The sequence below is a fragment of the Alligator mississippiensis genome, chromosome 4 (assembly GCF_030867095.1).
Source record: "Alligator mississippiensis isolate rAllMis1 chromosome 4, rAllMis1, whole genome shotgun sequence".
Taxonomy (NCBI): domain Eukaryota; kingdom Metazoa; phylum Chordata; order Crocodylia; family Alligatoridae; genus Alligator; species Alligator mississippiensis.
Genome location: NC_081827.1, coordinates 10,232,762 through 10,250,820, shown reverse-complemented (window position 1 = coordinate 10,250,820; position 18,059 = coordinate 10,232,762). Strand labels below are relative to the sequence as shown.

The 18,059-nt window shown below is 45.8% G+C and overlaps 1 protein-coding gene across 2 annotated transcripts in view; it reads left to right on the top strand.

The window, feature by feature from the left end:
- SFMBT2 (Scm like with four mbt domains 2) overlaps nt 1–18,059 on the top strand; it is a 166,391-nt gene that overhangs the window by 96,257 nt on the left and 52,075 nt on the right. For both annotated transcript variants that reach the window (XM_059725755.1, XM_059725756.1), the window contains 3 exons: nt 265–412; nt 7,938–8,020; nt 16,086–16,212. In XM_059725755.1, the coding sequence (XP_059581738.1) occupies nt 265–412; nt 7,938–8,020; nt 16,086–16,212 (358 nt within the window). The remainder of the gene's footprint in view (nt 1–264; nt 413–7,937; nt 8,021–16,085; nt 16,213–18,059) is intronic.

Sequence of the window (18,059 nt, the reverse complement as noted above, 5' to 3'; positions counted from 1 at the left end):
TGTGTTTGGGTTGCCTCAAACACATTCATTCACCTCCCAAGACCTCAGTTTTCCCATCTACAAAATGCAAACAGTGTTGCTGATGTATTTTTAGGTGCTTTGAGATCTATAGATGAAAAGGGCTAGAAAACAGTGAGGTGCTATCATGTGAGTTGATAACCAGGCCCAGGTGTTTGATTTTTTTTTTTTAATCAAATGTCCGGGCCCTCTTGATTGTTGTGACATGCCAGCCAACTAACAGTTGAATTGTTTTCTCACCTCCAGGTTTTTAACAATCACTATTTACAAGTGACCATTGATGACTTGAGACCTGAAGCTAGCAAAATCTCAATGCTTTGCCATGCCGATTCCTTAGGGATCTTACCAGTACAGTGGTGCCTTAAAAATGGAGTCAATCTCACGCCTCCCAAGGGTTTGTATTAACCGTTCTGATTTTCAGTGTTTTGTTGTTTTCCCCTCCCTTTCAAAGGACAAATTCACTTCTTTGTCCCCTTAAAAACCATGTTGCAGTTTAAAACAGAAAATAGTATACTAACAGCCTGAAAATATTAGGGTGTTTTAAAACACTGTTGTTATGGTGAACCCTGTGGGCCAAGTCTGATGCTAGCATAAATCGGCATAGTGCCATCAATGGCATGGGAGCTGCAGATGAGCTGTCTGTAGAACTGGTTTCATACATTGGCTTGTGCGGTGTCTGTCTTACTGACAGGGATTAAAAAGTCCAGTGAATTCCTGTGATCTGAACTTTGATTGTACTTAACGTGTTACGCTAGAAGGGCTCCAGGAACATTGAAGGACGTGTTCTGCACCCCTTTCTTGTCCGGTGCTTAGAAAGGGAGGATGTCCAGTAGTCAGGACACTTGCCAGGGAGTTGAAAAACTTAGTTTTAGGTCTCTGTTCCATGAAAGACGTCCTGTTTGATTTTGGGAAAGTCACTTAGGGCACTTGAGTGGACGACCAAAGTGCAGCTTGCAACCAACTATGAGTTACCCAACTGAAATGGAAGAATGGTCCCACCACCTCTTCTGGGCACATGCATGCCACTGTTAGAGGAATAGGGAGAGATCTGTCTCTCTCTGAAGGGTGATCCTATTCCTATAATTGCAGCGCTTATAGGCCGAGAGCGGGTAATAGAGTCGCTCTTATGTTTTAGTCAGATATCTCCGAGTTGAATCTCAAGTTGGTTTTTTTTGGTCATCCAATAGGTGAAACAGATTTCTGTCCTTAATTGTTCTGTGCCGTCATTTATAAAGGAACAACAGCATTTTCTTACCTCCCTGGTTTTTGACATAATCAGATACTGTGGCAATAGGAGCCACGTAAGATGGCTACATAGGGTATAGTGCATTTCAAAGGGTCCATTTTACAGATATCAGTGCTGACACACGTGATGGCTGGGTGGAGGTAAGTTGAGAGTACCACTAGGATTAGGACGCCAGGTAAAAAAAAATGTATTTCCAACAAAATATGACAGCTTTGGAAATTTGGAGTTTTCCCATTTTTGTTTTAGGCTTAATCCAACTTCATAAAAGCTGCATACACCCACTGGGTTATTTCTTCTTCTGGGGGAGAGTGGTACAACTTTTGAAATTCTCCAGTCCTGTTTTAATGACGTGTTGGCCAGGATGCCCAAATTTGGCAACATAGGACATTGTGTAAAATAGAACAAAATCAGAGATGTTAGTTTTTCCCTAATATTTTGTGCATGAGATTTTATTTTAATTTGCGGGGGGAAGGAAAAAATGAAAGCTTGCTGTGGTTTCTAGAGGCATAACTTGTTATTCCACAATTACTTTAATACTGTGGCTGAGTCAAAAGTCTGCTTTCTCTGGGTTCGGTTGTGTGAGGTACCAAACCCTGGTAGAAATCCAGTGAAACACTAAAGCATATGCTTTGTTTGAAGCTCACTCTGAAGTCAGTGGTAGCTCTGTGCTTGCAGCTGCACACCAAATGTAGCCCTTATTATTCTGCTACTTGTAGTGGAAAAAAAATTGGCTTCTTGACACTTATCGCAATGCAACTTGCAACTGAGGTGTTAGAAGGCATCGTGTATTTAAGTGTTCATAACTCTCCATTATGAAAACACAGCTCCTTTAAAAGAATAGCTGAACTTAACCCCCTTACAAACAGGGTCTGACCTACAAGTCTAATATATGGATGTTGGTAGGCTTTGGTTGGGTCTACAGATGTATACAGAATTTGCAGTGTATTATTGTGCTAAAGCCTACTGGTCTCTGCTGGCAATGGGGCATTATAGGTAGGGTCTGCCCTACCCATAGGTCACTATAGGTAGGGCCTCCTCCACAGGCATATAATCTTACCTAAATAGTCAAGACGGGCTAAAGAGACATGAAGGAAAAGTGACTAATCCAGAGATTTGCAGCTCATCAGTGGAAAAGCCCAGCGTAAAAACCAGTCCGTGTTCTGATTTTAATCCTTTAAACCTGAACAGGATATTACCTACACTCCACTTTACTATTAATGAATCCTTGAGTTTGATTTATCCACTCTATTTTGATCAGGACATTCAGAACCGGTTAATTAACTAATGCAGAAGACAGGCTATACATCACTGTCCTTGGCAGCTGTTGCTTCATAACTTCCACCGTATGCCTTTAGAGTTCAGGGCAAGACCATATTATCTGGAGTTTTATGATGCGGGTTGGCACAGGTTCTGCCTACAGTGCCAAACTTTGCAGATCTGGCAGCAGCCCATTTGTACCCTTTGCCTGAATAATTTCTCTCCTTGCCCAAAAAATGTTAAAGGAAGGAATGGATGAATAGCTTCATCTCTAGTAATCTTGGATTCACTAGGGCTCTTGAGGAAATATTGGAAGTCCTCCTTAATAAAGTCCTAGAAACAAACACGCACATACATAGGAGTCATGCTGTAGCGGTACATAAAGTCTCTCAGCTGCTGTTGAATTAAGGATCCTGAAGGGAACGTGTGTGTGTGTGTGTGTGTGTATAGATATATATCTTTATCTCTCTCTCTGTCTCTCTCTCTCTCTATATATATATATATCCATATATATAGATATATATAGATAGATATATCTATATCTATCTATCTAGATAGATAGATTAAAAGAAGGACATAAGGAAGATGGCATATATCCAGTATACTGAGACATTCCTTCTAGTGTGTGTGTGTGTGATGGCTTCATGCCCAAAATGCATCTTTACACCTTGGCTTTCCACAGCCTTCTGATCTGAAGAGTCACTCAAGTGTGATCAGAGATGTGAGCAATTCCTAAATTCCTGATTTAAAAAAAAAAAAAAGAAAAAAAGATGAAAAAGAAAATGCATCCAAACTGGCAAAGGGATTTGAAAGAACTTGCACTAGTGCATGAACCTCTGACGCTTTCTGAACAGGACACGATGGAGTTTGAGCAGCTAACAAACAATTTAAAGAAACAGTTGCGGCAGATTATAAAGGGCTGGACAGCTACAGAAATGAAGTCTTCAAAGTAAAGATGACAATGGTATAAACAGGATAAAAAAGGAATATACCTCCTCCACAATCAGAAAGGTTGAAGGTCTCACCTCGGTGGGTTATTCTGCTTGCCGTGCAAATGGCAGAGATGTCTCTTCTATCAGACTGACCTGCCTCCTTGTGATTCTGTGCTGAGACATTTCTGGCCAGGATCTTTCTACTGAAGATATTCACTGCTGAGGAAATGTGCATCAGTGAGTCAAGTCCATGAATGCAGCACGTTCAAGAGGAGCTGAAGGTGCAAACCCACAAATGTGACTGTCTTCTCTATCAGAGGAATCTACGTTCATCTCGTCCTGGATCCGGACTCTGCCTCACCTGCAGTGAAGATACGGTTCTTTTGCTTATAATATTATCTCAGTGTCATTGTCCAGCCAAGAGTTTTATAGGAGAAGAGTAGTTTATTCTACCAGAAATAGTACAGCCAAGTTGGTTGTTCAGGGTCAGATTGATTTTTGCAATTTCTATGTATATTGGACCTTTTATAAAGCAGAGCTCGCACGTGTACAGGACTTGAGGCGTGAGCAGGAGGTGTAAACATTTTCGGCTACAAATAGAGCCGTATATTTCAATGTAGTGCCAAAAATGAATACCCATTTACTACCACTGTATAAACATTGAATAGGCGCTGTTTATATTTATTAGAGCTGGATTTATAGACCACTTCCATTTAGAGTAACAGCCATTGTTCCTTTTTATGAGCTATTAAGAGAGGGAAAAACATTTCAGTGGAGCTACTAGTGGCAATGTTTGCTAAAAAATGCCACCTTTTAAAACTTTCAATACATTTGTGGTGTTACATTCACTTCTCATCATACTAACTAGGCTCTTACAGACTTGTAAAGTCAATTGAGCAGTGGAGATTTTTTGCATGTTTTGTGGGCAGCATGTGAAGTGCCCTAGCAAAGTGTGCATTAAGCTGGGTCGCTGAGTGACTGTGCATCGTTACACTGCTGAATCTTAACACTAGCAACTTGTGGCACACTCTTCTGTAGTTTCTTAGATTTCATAGACATTAGGGCTGGACGGGACGTTGAAGATCATCAAGTCCAGCCCCCTGCCTCAGGGGCAGAAAGTCAGCTAGGGTCAAAGGATCCCAGCAAGATAAGCATCCAAACATTTTGTTAATGAGTCCAGAGTAGGTGCCTATACCTCTTCTGGAGGGAGTCTATTCCAGGCCTTGGGGGCTCGGACAGTAAAGAAGTAGTTCTCTGTGCATTTACTGCTGATCCAGTGGTGGTCAAGAGCAAAGCTTGATTGCAGCGGTGCAAGGTCAGGCTGGAAGGTGCTTGTGTGACGACCTGGATTTCATAAACATTCGGGCTAGAAGGGAGATCGAGTCCAGCCCCCTGCCCCAGGGGCAGGAAGTCAGCAGGGGTCAGATCACCCCAGCAAGATAAGTATCCAAGTGTTTCTTAAAGGTATCCAGAGTAGGTGATTGCACCACTTTTGAGGGGAGTTTATTCCAGACCCTGGAGACTTGGATGATAAAGAAGTTTTTCCTTATGTCCGGTCTAAAACGGTCTTCCAGCAGCTTGTGACCATTAGACCTTGTCTTACCTTGGCGTGCCCTGGTGAACAGGCGTTCCCCCAGGTCCTGATGCACACCCCTTATATACGTATAGGTTGCCACCAGGTCACCCCCGAGTCTTCGCTTCTCCAGGTTGAAGAGTCCCATGCCCCTCAGCCTCTCTTCATCAGGCTTGCTCTCTTGACCTCTGATCATACACGCGGCTCTCCTTTGGACTCTCTCAAGCTTCTCCACGTCCTTCCTAAATTGTGGAGCCCAGAACCTGATGCAGTACTCCAGCCCATCAAGGCCGAGTAAAGCAGGAGGATGACTTCTTGGGTCTTGCTCGAGATGCGTTGGTAGATGCAAGCCAGAGTTTTATTTGCTTCGCCGGCAGTGGCATTGCTTTGGTGGCTCATGTTCATTGTGTGATCAATCACAACCCCCAAGCCTCTTTCGGTCACAGTGCTAGCGAGTGTAGCACTGCTGAGCCTATAAGTGTGATGTGGGGGTTTTTTGACATTTTTACAACCTTTTTTGTACCTCACATTGTTGGTCACGCTGATAATTCTGTCATCCTTACTGCGAAGCTTTAGCATAGCTCACTGGGATTTTTCACTTGGAGACAAGAAAAGCACTAGAAAGTCCCTGGGTTTTTGTTTCTTTGGAGAGCAGCGTATTCTGCAAGCTGGTATCCAGAAGGAGTGTCTTCGCATCACTCTTGTTGCTGGTCCTTAAGCTTAATGTAACTGTTGCTAAAGAGCCAGGCAGTCATGACACCTTTTAAAGGAGCCGTAGAAGCAATAACAATGATGCTGTTCAGATAAAGCACTGACATTCTGCATGTTTTTTCGCTCTGTCTTTCATTTCAATACACGGAAGACTGTTTTGCTTATCACATTTTTCTTTCTTAGAGTCGCTTGAAATTTTTCTTAGAAAAATAGTTGTAATCAAAAACTATGACTTTTCTTTCTAAACACAGATTTTGGTAGGATATGTTTTTGATCTCTAAGCTTTGTGTGTTTTCCATGATTTAAAAAAAAAAAATCATGAGGGGAGAGAAACAAAGGGATTGAGGAAAACATTTCTGTTTTTGAAAATGGGCATCATTTTGGGGGGAGGATGCAGAAGATTGCAGCAAAAATGGAAATTCTTCATGATAACAATGCTCATTTATGACTGATTATTTTTCCCTGGGAATTTCCGTGTTATGCTTTGCTTCTGTCTGCCATTGAGCTTCATAGGGGCTGACCGTGTTCAGTTCCTTTTGTGGTCAGCACCACATGAAAGCATGTATTAGTTGCACATGCAGTCATCTTATCCAAAGACCTTGCTTTGCGGAAGGATTCTGAGGGCTACATTGCAGATATAATTTGCACACACATTCTCTTCACTTGCAATATACTTGCAGGTCAACAATAAAAAAAAACCCCAAGCAGACCAGGACTAATTTTTTACTGGTGCAAGTCTTGTACACTTTTAAGCACCTTATTTCCCATGCATGCTAATGGGAGCTACAGGAGATTTTGAATCCCTGAACGATTGAGCCCAAATGGTATCCACTTGATTTGAATCAAGAATCCAGAGCCACCCACCCCACACAGAAACATATGCTCGAGTTGCAACAGAGTCTGTCCATCCCAGGTTGGCCTTGTCCATCATCTTTGGACCCACGTATATGACATTCATGGAGGACAGTCATCCTCGACTGCTAGGGATTGCTGAAGATCCAGTAAGAAAGGACTGGCTGAAAATCTGGACTTTAAACCTCCTTGAAACTCTGCAATAATAGTGACTCTACAGTTATCACAGACTGCAATCAGGATTGGAGCCCTGTTTTCCTAAGCACAAGAGTCCTAAGCACTGTGCAAATGCAGCATGCGAAGCAAGAAAATTGCACTCTAAATAGCCAAGTAATGCAAGCACCCCCTCCAAATCCTTGCTAGACGCATGGCACTCTGCACAGGCCATGTGTACCAGGCCTTTTCCGACAAGACCTTATATCACAAAGTCATGCCTTGGTTCAGATTAGACCTTGTGGAGAGGAAAAGTGGGTTGAAATTAACCCTCACCTAGAACTCGGGAATATGGATTTGTTTCCTTGCTCTGCTGTAGACCCCCTGTGTCACTTTGGGCTTAGCCCTCTTGCCTCCATTCTGATCTGTAAAATGGGGATAATGGTGCTTTTCTACCTCACAGAAGGGTTGTGCAGATCAGTGCATGCAGGACCACGAAACACACGGATACTGTGTTTGTTAGGGCCCGTAGAGGTAGCAAAGAGAAACAGAACCAGGATATAGTAGGATTAGAAATCCCATGGAGCATTTTTAAAAAAAAAATAAGACCAGGAGTTTATCTGGATGGTTTCAGCAAGAATTTCCTCACCTGCATTAAATTGCGGGGTGCTCCCAGGTAGCTGCCCTCTGCTCCATCTTCAGTAGTATTGGATGTACCTATTGCTGCTAGGTAAGTACGCGGTAAGCCCTCAGAGGCCGGTGCAATCTTTTTGTCATAGATGTGTGTAGAGCCCCTGGCACATTGCATGCCCAGTACCTTCACAGAGCAAAGAATAAGTCATTGGGAAGTATTCCCTAACATATGGCTTGCATCCAGGTGACCCGAATGCTATTGTCAGTTGTGCCACTGGCTCACTTTGTTCTAACCTCAGCTTTCCCTCCATGTAACTGGGGATGATATTCATTTTTGGCCTCCCAGGCAGACATTTATTTTATGTTTTCATTCCTTTGTTTGTATGTATGTATTCAACTGATGGGGCTCACTTCATTCAGATCTGTAAAATGCATAGAGATGGATAGATGGGAGGTGGCACTGAAATGCAAACTATAATTTAATTGACACAGTCATTTTTTTCCCTCCTCTCTCAGTGTGATGTGATGTCTCATGGGGTTTCCCTGTTCTCTTTCCTTACAGGTTACTCTGGCCAGGACTTTGACTGGGCAGATTATCAGAAGCAGTGTGGAGCAGAGGCAGCTCCTCACTTCTGCTTTAGAAACGTAAGCTCTGTTTTCCCTTTCCGTGGCTGTTGTCGACATGTGTTGAATCCTGCTATTTATTGCTCTGAATTCAGAGCTTCATCCAAAGCCTTCTGAGAGGGAAGTGTGCCCTCATGGTTATAATTACTGGGCTGGGAGACGAGAGCCATGTAGAGTTGCTCCCGGGGTACAGTTCTTCGTATTGCTCCAGCCTTCCTGCGTGAGTTGAAGTCACTCACTTAATCTCTCCGTGCCTCAGTTATCCCTATGTGACAACTGATACTTCCTTCCTCTTGTTCTTGGTCTGCCTTGCCTACTGTATTTGTGCAGCACTTAGCCTGGGTTTCCTTGAAGCCTGGAGGCACAAATGATCGGTAATAGAAAAAGCCACTGACATGAATGGAAACACTCCCCTGACTTGGCAGGCTGATGTTTTGCTTGTCTGAGGCATTTCTCTTACTCCCGAGAAGGTATTTGTCCCAACCCTACCAAGGTACCCAAAAGAGACATTGCAATCTTTTGAGCTCTACATGCAACTCAAACTTGGGCTGCTGCACGTGGAGTTTCTACCATTCGGGCATCTTTATGGTTTTTCCTAAGATGGCAACCGTGACGCATGTACTGTGTTTCATTCTGCCCAGGCTTGTAAAAGTTATGAGTTCTGGAAAGGGTCCTTTATGGGCTGATCAGACATGAGAGTCCACCGCTCCTTAAGCACTGTAGTAACCATCTGTCTTCATGATGCCCAGCGCTCTTCTCACATGGTGTCCATGCAAGGAAACTATGGGCCCTCCCAACCTGAATATTAGTTGGGACTGATGTTCTGCGAATGAGTTCGTTGCTCTGAAATGTGAAAGTAGAACAGATCCTTCTAACGGGGTGGGCAGCTGGGGCCTGTGGGGATCTGGGGAGGCAGCCTTGCATTGGACTGAAAGAGGAATGTAGGAGTCCAGTCCCCTGTTTTCTCAGGCAATTGTTAATCCAGGGAATCCCCCAAATCTTCCCTTTGAACCGTTTCCCGCACTTACAAGGAATGTCATCCAAACCACCAGGACAGCTTATAACACATCATAGTAAAAGCCAAGGAGATGGAGCACTGCCACGAGAGCACATGGGCTGTTTGTAGCAGGTAGGACTCATGCCAGCATCATTACTGTATTCAAGGCTCTCTAAGGCACCTATTAGTAGTTTAATATATGTATCTCTTACTCTAGAGGCCAGACTTAGGCCCCTTAAACATCAGTAGGATTTGGATCAGGTCTTTGAGCAGGGTTGGGGACCTTGGTGTTCAAAGAAGGATGAGACAAGTGTTTGGAGAATAGGTCCCTTGGGGGTTGCTACCTACCCTTGGTGACTGGAAGTTTCCAATGAGGGATAGATCATCCATCTCTATGCTCATCCTCTAAAGGAGGGTAGCCAAGCTCCAGCACAAGTGGCATTCAGTGGCCTCTGTGTGTAACATGCAGCAGATTGGGGAGGGGACAGCTAGCACAGTGGCAGATAGAGCAGGGAGCAGAAAGAAGTGCAGTAAGTTGGGCAAGGAGCACAGGGCAGGAAGCGGAAAGCAAAGCAGCAGATCAGGCAGAGGAAGGGTTATTGAATTGGCTTTGAGGGAGGGACCAAAGCTAACTTGTGGCATGCCTGCCAAAAAGGTTGCCCCCCACTGCCCTAAAGCATTTGTTATTTGCCACTGTTGGAGATAGCATACGGCGTTGGATGGACTTTTGGTCTCACCATGACGGCCCTTATCTCCTCATCCGCATGTTGTATCCTTCTGTATGAAAGTCTGCACCTTGGAAGGCATATACCAGCGGTTCCCAAACCCTGACAGATTGCGCATCACCAATTTAAAAATGATACAACCTTAAGTACCACCAGCAAATTTTTCAGTTCAACCTTAAGTACCACCAGCAAATTTTATTCATATAAATTACAGCAAAAGCTCCGTTAGCCGGCACTCATGGGAAATGGGAGTGCTGGATCACCAAATGTGCCGGTTATCTGAGAGGCCTCTTTGCCTGGTCGGGCAAAGACACCCCTCCCACCACATCCACATCTCGGATTAACTGTGCCGCCCCTCTCCTGGGAAAGGGAAGTCTAAAATGAAGGTGAACTGAAGCTACAGAATGAAAAAGAATTGAAACCATTGACATAAGTTGACCAGAATTCAATCAAATTTATGTAAAATATTTTTTCCTACAATTCTGTCCTCTTCCGGGGAGGGAGAGGGTGCATCCTATGTACAGTCAAATCTAATGTAGGGGTGCTCAGTCCCCAGTCCACTGGCCAGATCTGGCCTGCAGAGCCATGTCATTTGGCCTGCAGAGCTCCCCACGAGTCTGGAAATTTGGGGATGGGGGAGAGATGGCTGTTAATTGCTGCTTCCCTGGTGTCAAATTCCAGACCCATGGGGAGTCGCGTGGGTCAGATATGACCCTGCATGCATGGGGCTGCAGAGCAGCGGCGCAGGGCCGGATCCAGCCCTGTGCCACCCAAGACCAAAAGGTTGAGCACCGCTGATCTAATGCACTGGAATGATGATAATTTACGGCACTGCAATTGCAAGAGGGTGTGAGCTGGGGCAGTTGCAAATAAAATGCAAACAAATGACTGTCACACTTCCCTTCCTTCTCTTTCTTTCTTTCTTTCTTTCTTTCTTTCTTTCTGGCTGTGTGGCAGAGTTTCTGTTTACTGTGTGGGAGATCTGAGTTCTTTCGTTCTTTCGTTCTTTCGTTCTTTCGTTCTTTCCATCTCCTTTTCCTTTTTTTATTAGCATACCGCAGGTGGGCTCACCTTACAGGAGGCCTGAGAATGAGTTATAATCTTCTGCAAAGATTAAATCAGCTCCAGTAACTTCTTTTTAACATTCACCAGACAAATGTGCTCCCATTGTATTGCTCCTGTTTTATAGCGAAAGCTGTAGTCTCTTTGTTTTCATCTGTATGACAACCCCAGCAGGTCTGTCCACGTTTTACAGTGCTATAAGTGGTTCTTTGATAGACCGCTTATTGCAAACCGTTTTGTTTTTTTTTTTTTTAATCACACATCTTCCGCTTAGTACAAGACATCGCAGGGAAGCGGATACCTTGTAACCGGTTCCCTTGGGATATTTAACAAGTAAAGGCAGTTATGAAATGGATTGATGTGCCCACATGTGCTTAGTAAAAATAAACTCCCAGCTAACTGTTATGCCATTGATCCTTTATAAATTAGCCTGGAGCGCTGAGCCTCAGCACAAGGAGCCTGTGTGAAGATAGATGGCGTTTCCTTGTAAGCCAGCATAAAAATGTATTTAAGCAAACTCACTCTGATGTCCTGGAGACCTGGCCTGTTAGCTGTTTCTACTCTATGTGCTGGGTATAGCTTTAAACCAGCCAAGCCCTGCAAAAAGTATGGAAATCGCTACAGGCGGCGATATGTTTCTGCAAAGATTTTTAATGAAATAAGGACCTGATTCAGCAGCCTGCAGTTTCATGAGTAGCCTCAGGGGAATCGGAGAAGGCTTTTGTTGGTTTTGCCTTGCTTAGGGAAGATGGATGAGTTGACGTTGGGTTAGCCGATATGCATTAGCTACGCTTGATGATAATGCTACTGCTTTTCCTACTCGGGACAAAGCCATTGTCCCTTTGCTTAAGTGTGCAGTTTGCAGGATTGAGCCCTTAATCATCTTGGATTTGCAACGGTTGTTAATTGTGTTCGTTACAGTAGTGCCTCCGGACCGACTGAGGTGGGGAGCCATTTTGACATAGATCTGTAGACAGTCCTGCCTTCCTAAATCTTAGGAGGGGTTTTGGGGTTCTTTTTTAATAGTTGAAGTAAAAGGGCAGGTATCAAGGGCAGGTAGAGAAGTAGAGCTGGAAGGGATCTCCAGAGGTCATCTAGTCCAACCCTCTGCCGGAGGCAGGATCGACCTGATCCAAGCCATCCTATACTAAACCCTATCTAAACCATCCATAATCTAAGCTGTACATAAGATTACTGTCAACCCTGACACAACACAGACCTAACACCCTAATTTGTCACGGCCAAAGCAGGGGAGCCGCAGTAGCCAGAGTCTTGCTTCTGTGGAATGCTGCTGATATATGCTCGAGAAATCCTGGGTAGAGGGCCCACTTCCACTCCTTCCCCTGCAAAATCCCCTACAGTCTGTACCAACCTGACCGTGGGATAAAATTCCTTCCCAATCCCAAATACAGGGTCTTTGTAAAGTCCTTGTGCACTTTTCAACTTTAATAACTTAGGTTTTGCACAAGGACTTTATGAAGACCCTGTATGATGATCAGTCTGACCCTGAGGGCAGGGGTAAGGCTCTTTAGTCGGGAACCTCCTGTTTTGGTCCCAGCAGGAGCATCAGCACACCCCCAGTCCCGCCTGCAGCCAACACGCAATGCCTCTAATGGAGGCTTAAAAATATCTTGACGCATGTAGCAGAAAGGTGGGGCAGGGGCAACCGGCAAGCATAAGCATAGCTATGCCTAGATTGCCCCCAAAACAGTGTCTGTCCAATGTCTTGAACCCCTCCAGTGATAGAGAGCCCACAGCTTCCCTCAGCATCTATCCCACTGCCATCCTGTTCCAGCAGTGAAGAGGTTTTTCCCAGTTTTTCAGTCTAAACATTGCTGCAGCTGCAAGCCATTGGTCTGCATCCTCCTCTTTACAGCAGGAGAGAAAAAGTGCTTTCTCACTTCTTTATGGCAACCCTTTGAGGACCTGGAGACTGCTGTCATGTCCTCCTTCAGCGCCCTTTCCACAAGCTGAACATGACCAGCTCCTTCCCATATGACTTGCTTTCCAAGCCCCTGTAACAAGTCCCCCTTCCCAGTGCCATCTTCCTAGTACTCTCTGCCTTGCGTGGGGCCCTTGGATCCTTCTTTAGGGTTCTTATGTCCCGCCCTATACTCGCCTGCCACGTCTTGATGGAAATTATGATGGTGTTCTTGCGAGCGGGAGGCTGCCTATTGTATTGGGTATGTTGGGGCCTTTCCCCTGTGTGAGACTGACCCCTGATTTTTCTCTAGCTAGGCCTCCCCGTCTAAACCCACTAAACAGGGTTTGACACCAAGGCTCTAGCCTTTTCTATTGTCTTGAGGCCCGTGGCCCCTTTTCCTGTTCCAATCTGTAGCTTGGCCCAGAGGTTCAGGCGCCAGCCCCACAGCTGGAGGGTCGCAAGTTCAAAACCAGGGGATGACCCCAAGCCCGCAGCCTCCCAGGCCACAAAAAAAAAAAAAAGTAACTACCAACACCAAGCTGCATCGCAGGCGCACCTGAGCTTCCCGGCTTCTTTTAAGACTGAGCCTCGCTGGCGCCAGGGTCTGCGCCCCTCTCCGGCGCTTCTTGCTGCCCCTTCTCCGGGGCTTCTTGTTTCCCCCTCTCTGAGGCTCCTCCAAAATGCTGCCCCCTTCTCTAGGGCTCACCATACCTGCACTGGGGCTTTTCGTCAATGCCCCCCCCCCCCCCGGGGCTTCTTGCTGCCCCCCTTTCTGGGGCTGGGGTCAGTGCACCCTGAATGCTGCGCCGTTGCTGGCACTGGGATCTCCACACTGCTGTGGGTCCCTTATGGGGCCTCCTCCAACCCCTAATAGCTTCACCCAAGCCACCGGATTTAAACAGTAAACAAAATGCAAGCCCCTCGGCTTTAACAACTTTCACCCTACCAGGAAATACTCCATCCCTCCACAGTGACAGAAGCTGTTCCTGCAGCCAGGTCTCTCCCCTTTGGCTGTTCTAGGAGAGCTCCTTCCCCTTTGGCAGCCAGGAGGGAACTGCCTCCCTGGCCTCAGTCCTGGTGTTTAAATGGGAGCCAGGCTCTCCCCTTCCGGTCAGCTGACTGCTAGCAGGTGTGGGACATTGGCTCCCTCTGGTTGTCTGATCAACTGGCACCTGAGCAGCTATTTCGGCTCTCCAAGTAGCAGGCACGTTAGTGCCCTGCTACACCCCTTATCTTGCTTGTCCGCCTCTGGACTTTCTAACTTCTTTCCATCCTTTTGAAAATGCGGAGCGCAGACCTGCACACGCTGCTCCAGAGGTCTAACCGGTGCCGAGTTGAAGGCACTGTCTGGCCGCTAGAAGGAAAGGTGGAGCGTGGAGGGAAAAGATAAAAACCACAAGGACAGAGAAAACACTGCGAGAGCAACGCACGTCACATTGCTTCCACGGTGGTTTGAAGGGTAGGAGGTAGTAGTTGTGGGGGCCTTGCTTGGAGAAGGTAAGCTCTGTGAAAAGAAGAAAGGCACTTGAAAGGGATGGGGAGACAGGCCAGAGGACCTTAGCAGAAGTTCCTCAGGAGAGGCAGAGAAGGAGGACCGGTGTTTATGGAAGTGAAAAGTGTTTGAAGGGTACAGAGGTGTCCATCTGCTTGGGCACTTGGAGGGTTGCAAGTGGGAATCCTCGTTCTGTTTTAGTGGAGTGACTCTGGTTTGGGGAGGAGATTGGCAAATGGTCTGCCATGGCTGTGGGCATGGCTGTTGTGATTGTCACGACCTGTTGAGGCGTCCGTCCGTCTGTCTGCAGCCTTGCAGGGCTCCCCAACCCCGTGGTAGGGGACTGCCTTGCAAAATCAGTAGCAGCTGGACCTTCCAGTGGTGGAAATGGGTGGGATTGCACTGAAGTGCACAGAGCTATGCCCCTAACAGCAGCTCCACCCAGGTACCCCACGAAGGCGAACACGTCTGTAATTCTCAGATAGGTTCATATCAAAATCCTGCCCAAAGTCCCTCAAAAGGTGGAAAATTTAGGCACTGAAAAGCTAGGAAATACCAGAATTAAGGTTGCCCATGTCAGCTTGTTTGGTCTCCCTCATGCATAGACATTATAATAGATTCCTTGCTTACATGATCACGCACCATTATTTTCCCTCATAATCATCAGAAGTAGGGAGAATAAAGGATGCCTCAGCATTTTGAATTGTGTTATTTTCTAATGTATGTATAGGTGATTTTGCAATAAATTGAGGGGTTTGGGAGACAATTTCCTAGATTTTCTTAGAGAAAAAAAAAAAAAAAAAAGCAAGCTAAACCCTTCCCTCTCCTCCCCAAGGTTTTTCAAAGAAAAAAACCGTCCGAACTTTTAAATATTTTGAACACAAAGAGGTTTTGTTAGACTAGTACTTGGAAATTGGTGGGCTTTTTGTCTGCGGATTGAGGGATGATATTTTGGGTTTTTTTTTTATTATTTGTGTATTTGTGTTAAATCAGATGGCAGCAGATACCCTGCGTGGAAAATCTCAGCCTCAAGCGTTAGAGTTTGGCAAAGTTATAAATGTCAGCTAAAAATTGATCTTCTAATGAGAAGTGTTGGGCAATCATGTTGGGTAATAATAACACATGGTGCTGCCAAGCTTATAAGCATCAAAAAAGGGCATAAATAAAATAGAGTCTTGGAACTGCTTCACCCAGATATATCAGACCTTTAGTAATGCAGTAAAATGGATCCTGCTGACGTTTTGGATGGAAAATTTGTTCAGGGACACGTTCTTACGCTTGCGTGCAATGGGTGTGCCCCCATTGCTCCTCGCCAGCTACTTAGCTAAGATGCATAGGCATGGCTCAGTGTTTCGACATGAAGCAGCTAATACGATGAAGTGAGTGGCCCATTTAAATCAGCGGAGGGTCTGGCTCCCTATATATACGAACAACTATTATGTGAACGAATGGATACACTGGAGGGCTTGCTTTGGAAATGTGGTTCGGGGAACCTAGGTATTGCCTGACGGGATGGGATCAGAGATCCGTCTGCTTTAATATTCTGCTTCCCCCAGTGGCCAGCTGGAGATGAAGATTTTAAGAACCTCTCCTGCCTCCATTTAGCTGTCCTCCTACTCCCTGTTAGTTCAAGGTTTGGCTTTGCTCTGAAGCACAAAGTTTACCATTTCCTCCTGAATGTGCCATAGTTGATTATGGTAACCCAGGAGTATTTCTTACCACCTTTATAATAAACCAGCCCTTTGTGACACATGCTAAGTTCTTGGTCCAGACAGTCCTAGATATTACCCATGGAAACTGGCCCCAACTAGATTTACGTTCCCATGGGGAGTGTCCATTTTGGGCTCAGGCATGATGTTTCAGTGTTGGCGCTTGACTTCTTTCAGACGTCCTTCAGCCGTGGCTTTACGAAGAACATGAAGTTGGAGGCGGTGAACCCCAAGAACCCTGCAGAAATATGCGTTGCTTCGATCACGTCCGTGAAAGGAAGGTTAATGTGGCTGCACCTGGAAGGTATGTTGAAATATCCACTGGGCTATGCTGGCTTGTCATTTTTGGGTTGTGGTGCCAGATTGTTGAGGTCCTCTCCTATTTCCTATCTCCCACTCTGCCCCTGTGGAAATACTCGCCTGCTTTCATAGCCAGTGACCAAGCATTACATTTAGTGCGGTCTTTCCCCAACTTTTTCACTGAAGCAGACCACCTGAGTGGAGGGAAACTGGATACCCAAGACTTCCACCCCTCTCTACAGGAAAATCCATGAGATGTATCTTCCCAGGTGGTTGGTGAAAGGTCCCAACCCAAGTGTAGAAGCATCCTTCAGATCCTTCTCTGGCTCATACCAGAATGGGCATCTATATTGGATTTGGGTCTCTGTTTTCCAATCACATGCCTACCGATCTTGCCAATCTCCCTGAACACAGTCTTCCACAGCCTCCATCTTTCATGCACCCTCCCTCCATCTTTTCCATCATTGTCTCCTTCCATCTTTCCATTTTCATTGTTTTATCCCCCCCAAATCTCATTTCTTCTTCTCCCCTTCTCTTTCCACTTCATACCTACCTGAATTCCTGCTATCTTTCACCCTGACCATTTGTTGTGTAGGGCAGGGGTGTCAAACTCATCCAGGTCAGGGCTAGACCATGGGGGTTTCTCCCAGGCTAGACCACGGGGGTTTCTCCCAGGCCAGATCTGTGGGGCCAGTGGCTGGCAGGGGAGGCTGGAGGGCTGGGGCCAAGTGGCAAGTGTCTGAGAGTCCGGCGGCATTGGGGCAAGCAGGGCAGAGCCCTCACTTGTTTTCCTGTTGCTGATAGCCATCGAGTCATAGAAAATGAGGGCTGGAAGAGACCTCAAAAAGTCATCCAGTCCACCCCCCTGCTCAAAGAGGACCAGCCCCAACTACATCATCCCAGCCAAGGCTTTGTCTAGCTGGGTCTTAAAAATCTCCAGGGATGGAGAGTCCACAAGGTCTCTGCATAGCCTGTTCCAATGTTTTATTACCCTCCTTGTGAGAAAGTTTTAGTGGGGTTTGTGTCAGGCCGAGCCCCCTCAGTCCTGTTCCCCAGCTTCTGGTAGCCTGCCAGTAGCCCACCAGCCTGAATCTAGCCCACAGGCCATAGATCTGATGCCCCCGGTGTAGGATATCCCACTCCTCTGGTCTTGGTCGGTCCCTTGCCACCAAGGACACAAAAAGCAATAGGTTTAATTGGTAGCAAAGCATATTTAGATGAAAACTTGGTTGGGGAGACCTTCCTAAATATAAGAGCAGCAGGACAATGGAATAAGCTGCCCAGGAAGTTGTTGAATATCTTTCCTTGGAGGGCTTTAAGAAGGGGCTGCATAGACATTTGTCTGGGGTGATTTGGGAACAGCATACCCTGCTTTCACGCAGGATGTTGGACCAGGTGCCATTGAGATCTCTTCCAATGATTTCTATTCTTCTTTCATAACTTGCAGCTTTTTGGTGCAGGTGCTGCTTGTAGAGTTTGGGAGAACTGCTGCCGTATCTGTTGTGATGGTTATTCAGTAGGGTTGTCTGATGGGTCTCATAGTCATCCCTAGACTTTCTTTTTTCACTAATCAGGTATTGAAATGAGAAGTTGAGGAGGTATTGTGACCCTGATCTTTCCCCCACAGTACACACCTGAGTCATTATTTATGAATGACGCCATTGTATGGATGAGTAAGAACTTCTCAAATGAATTCAAGTTCACAGTATGGTTACGGCGATGCCCTGGCATCCCTAACAAAATTAAGTGATTAATAAAGTCCCTGAAACTGCAAGGCTGAGTTGCTAAGGTCTTGCATAGCACTGCCAAAAACTGATTTTACTTTGTGTGTTTGTAACAGGTTGTTCCCTG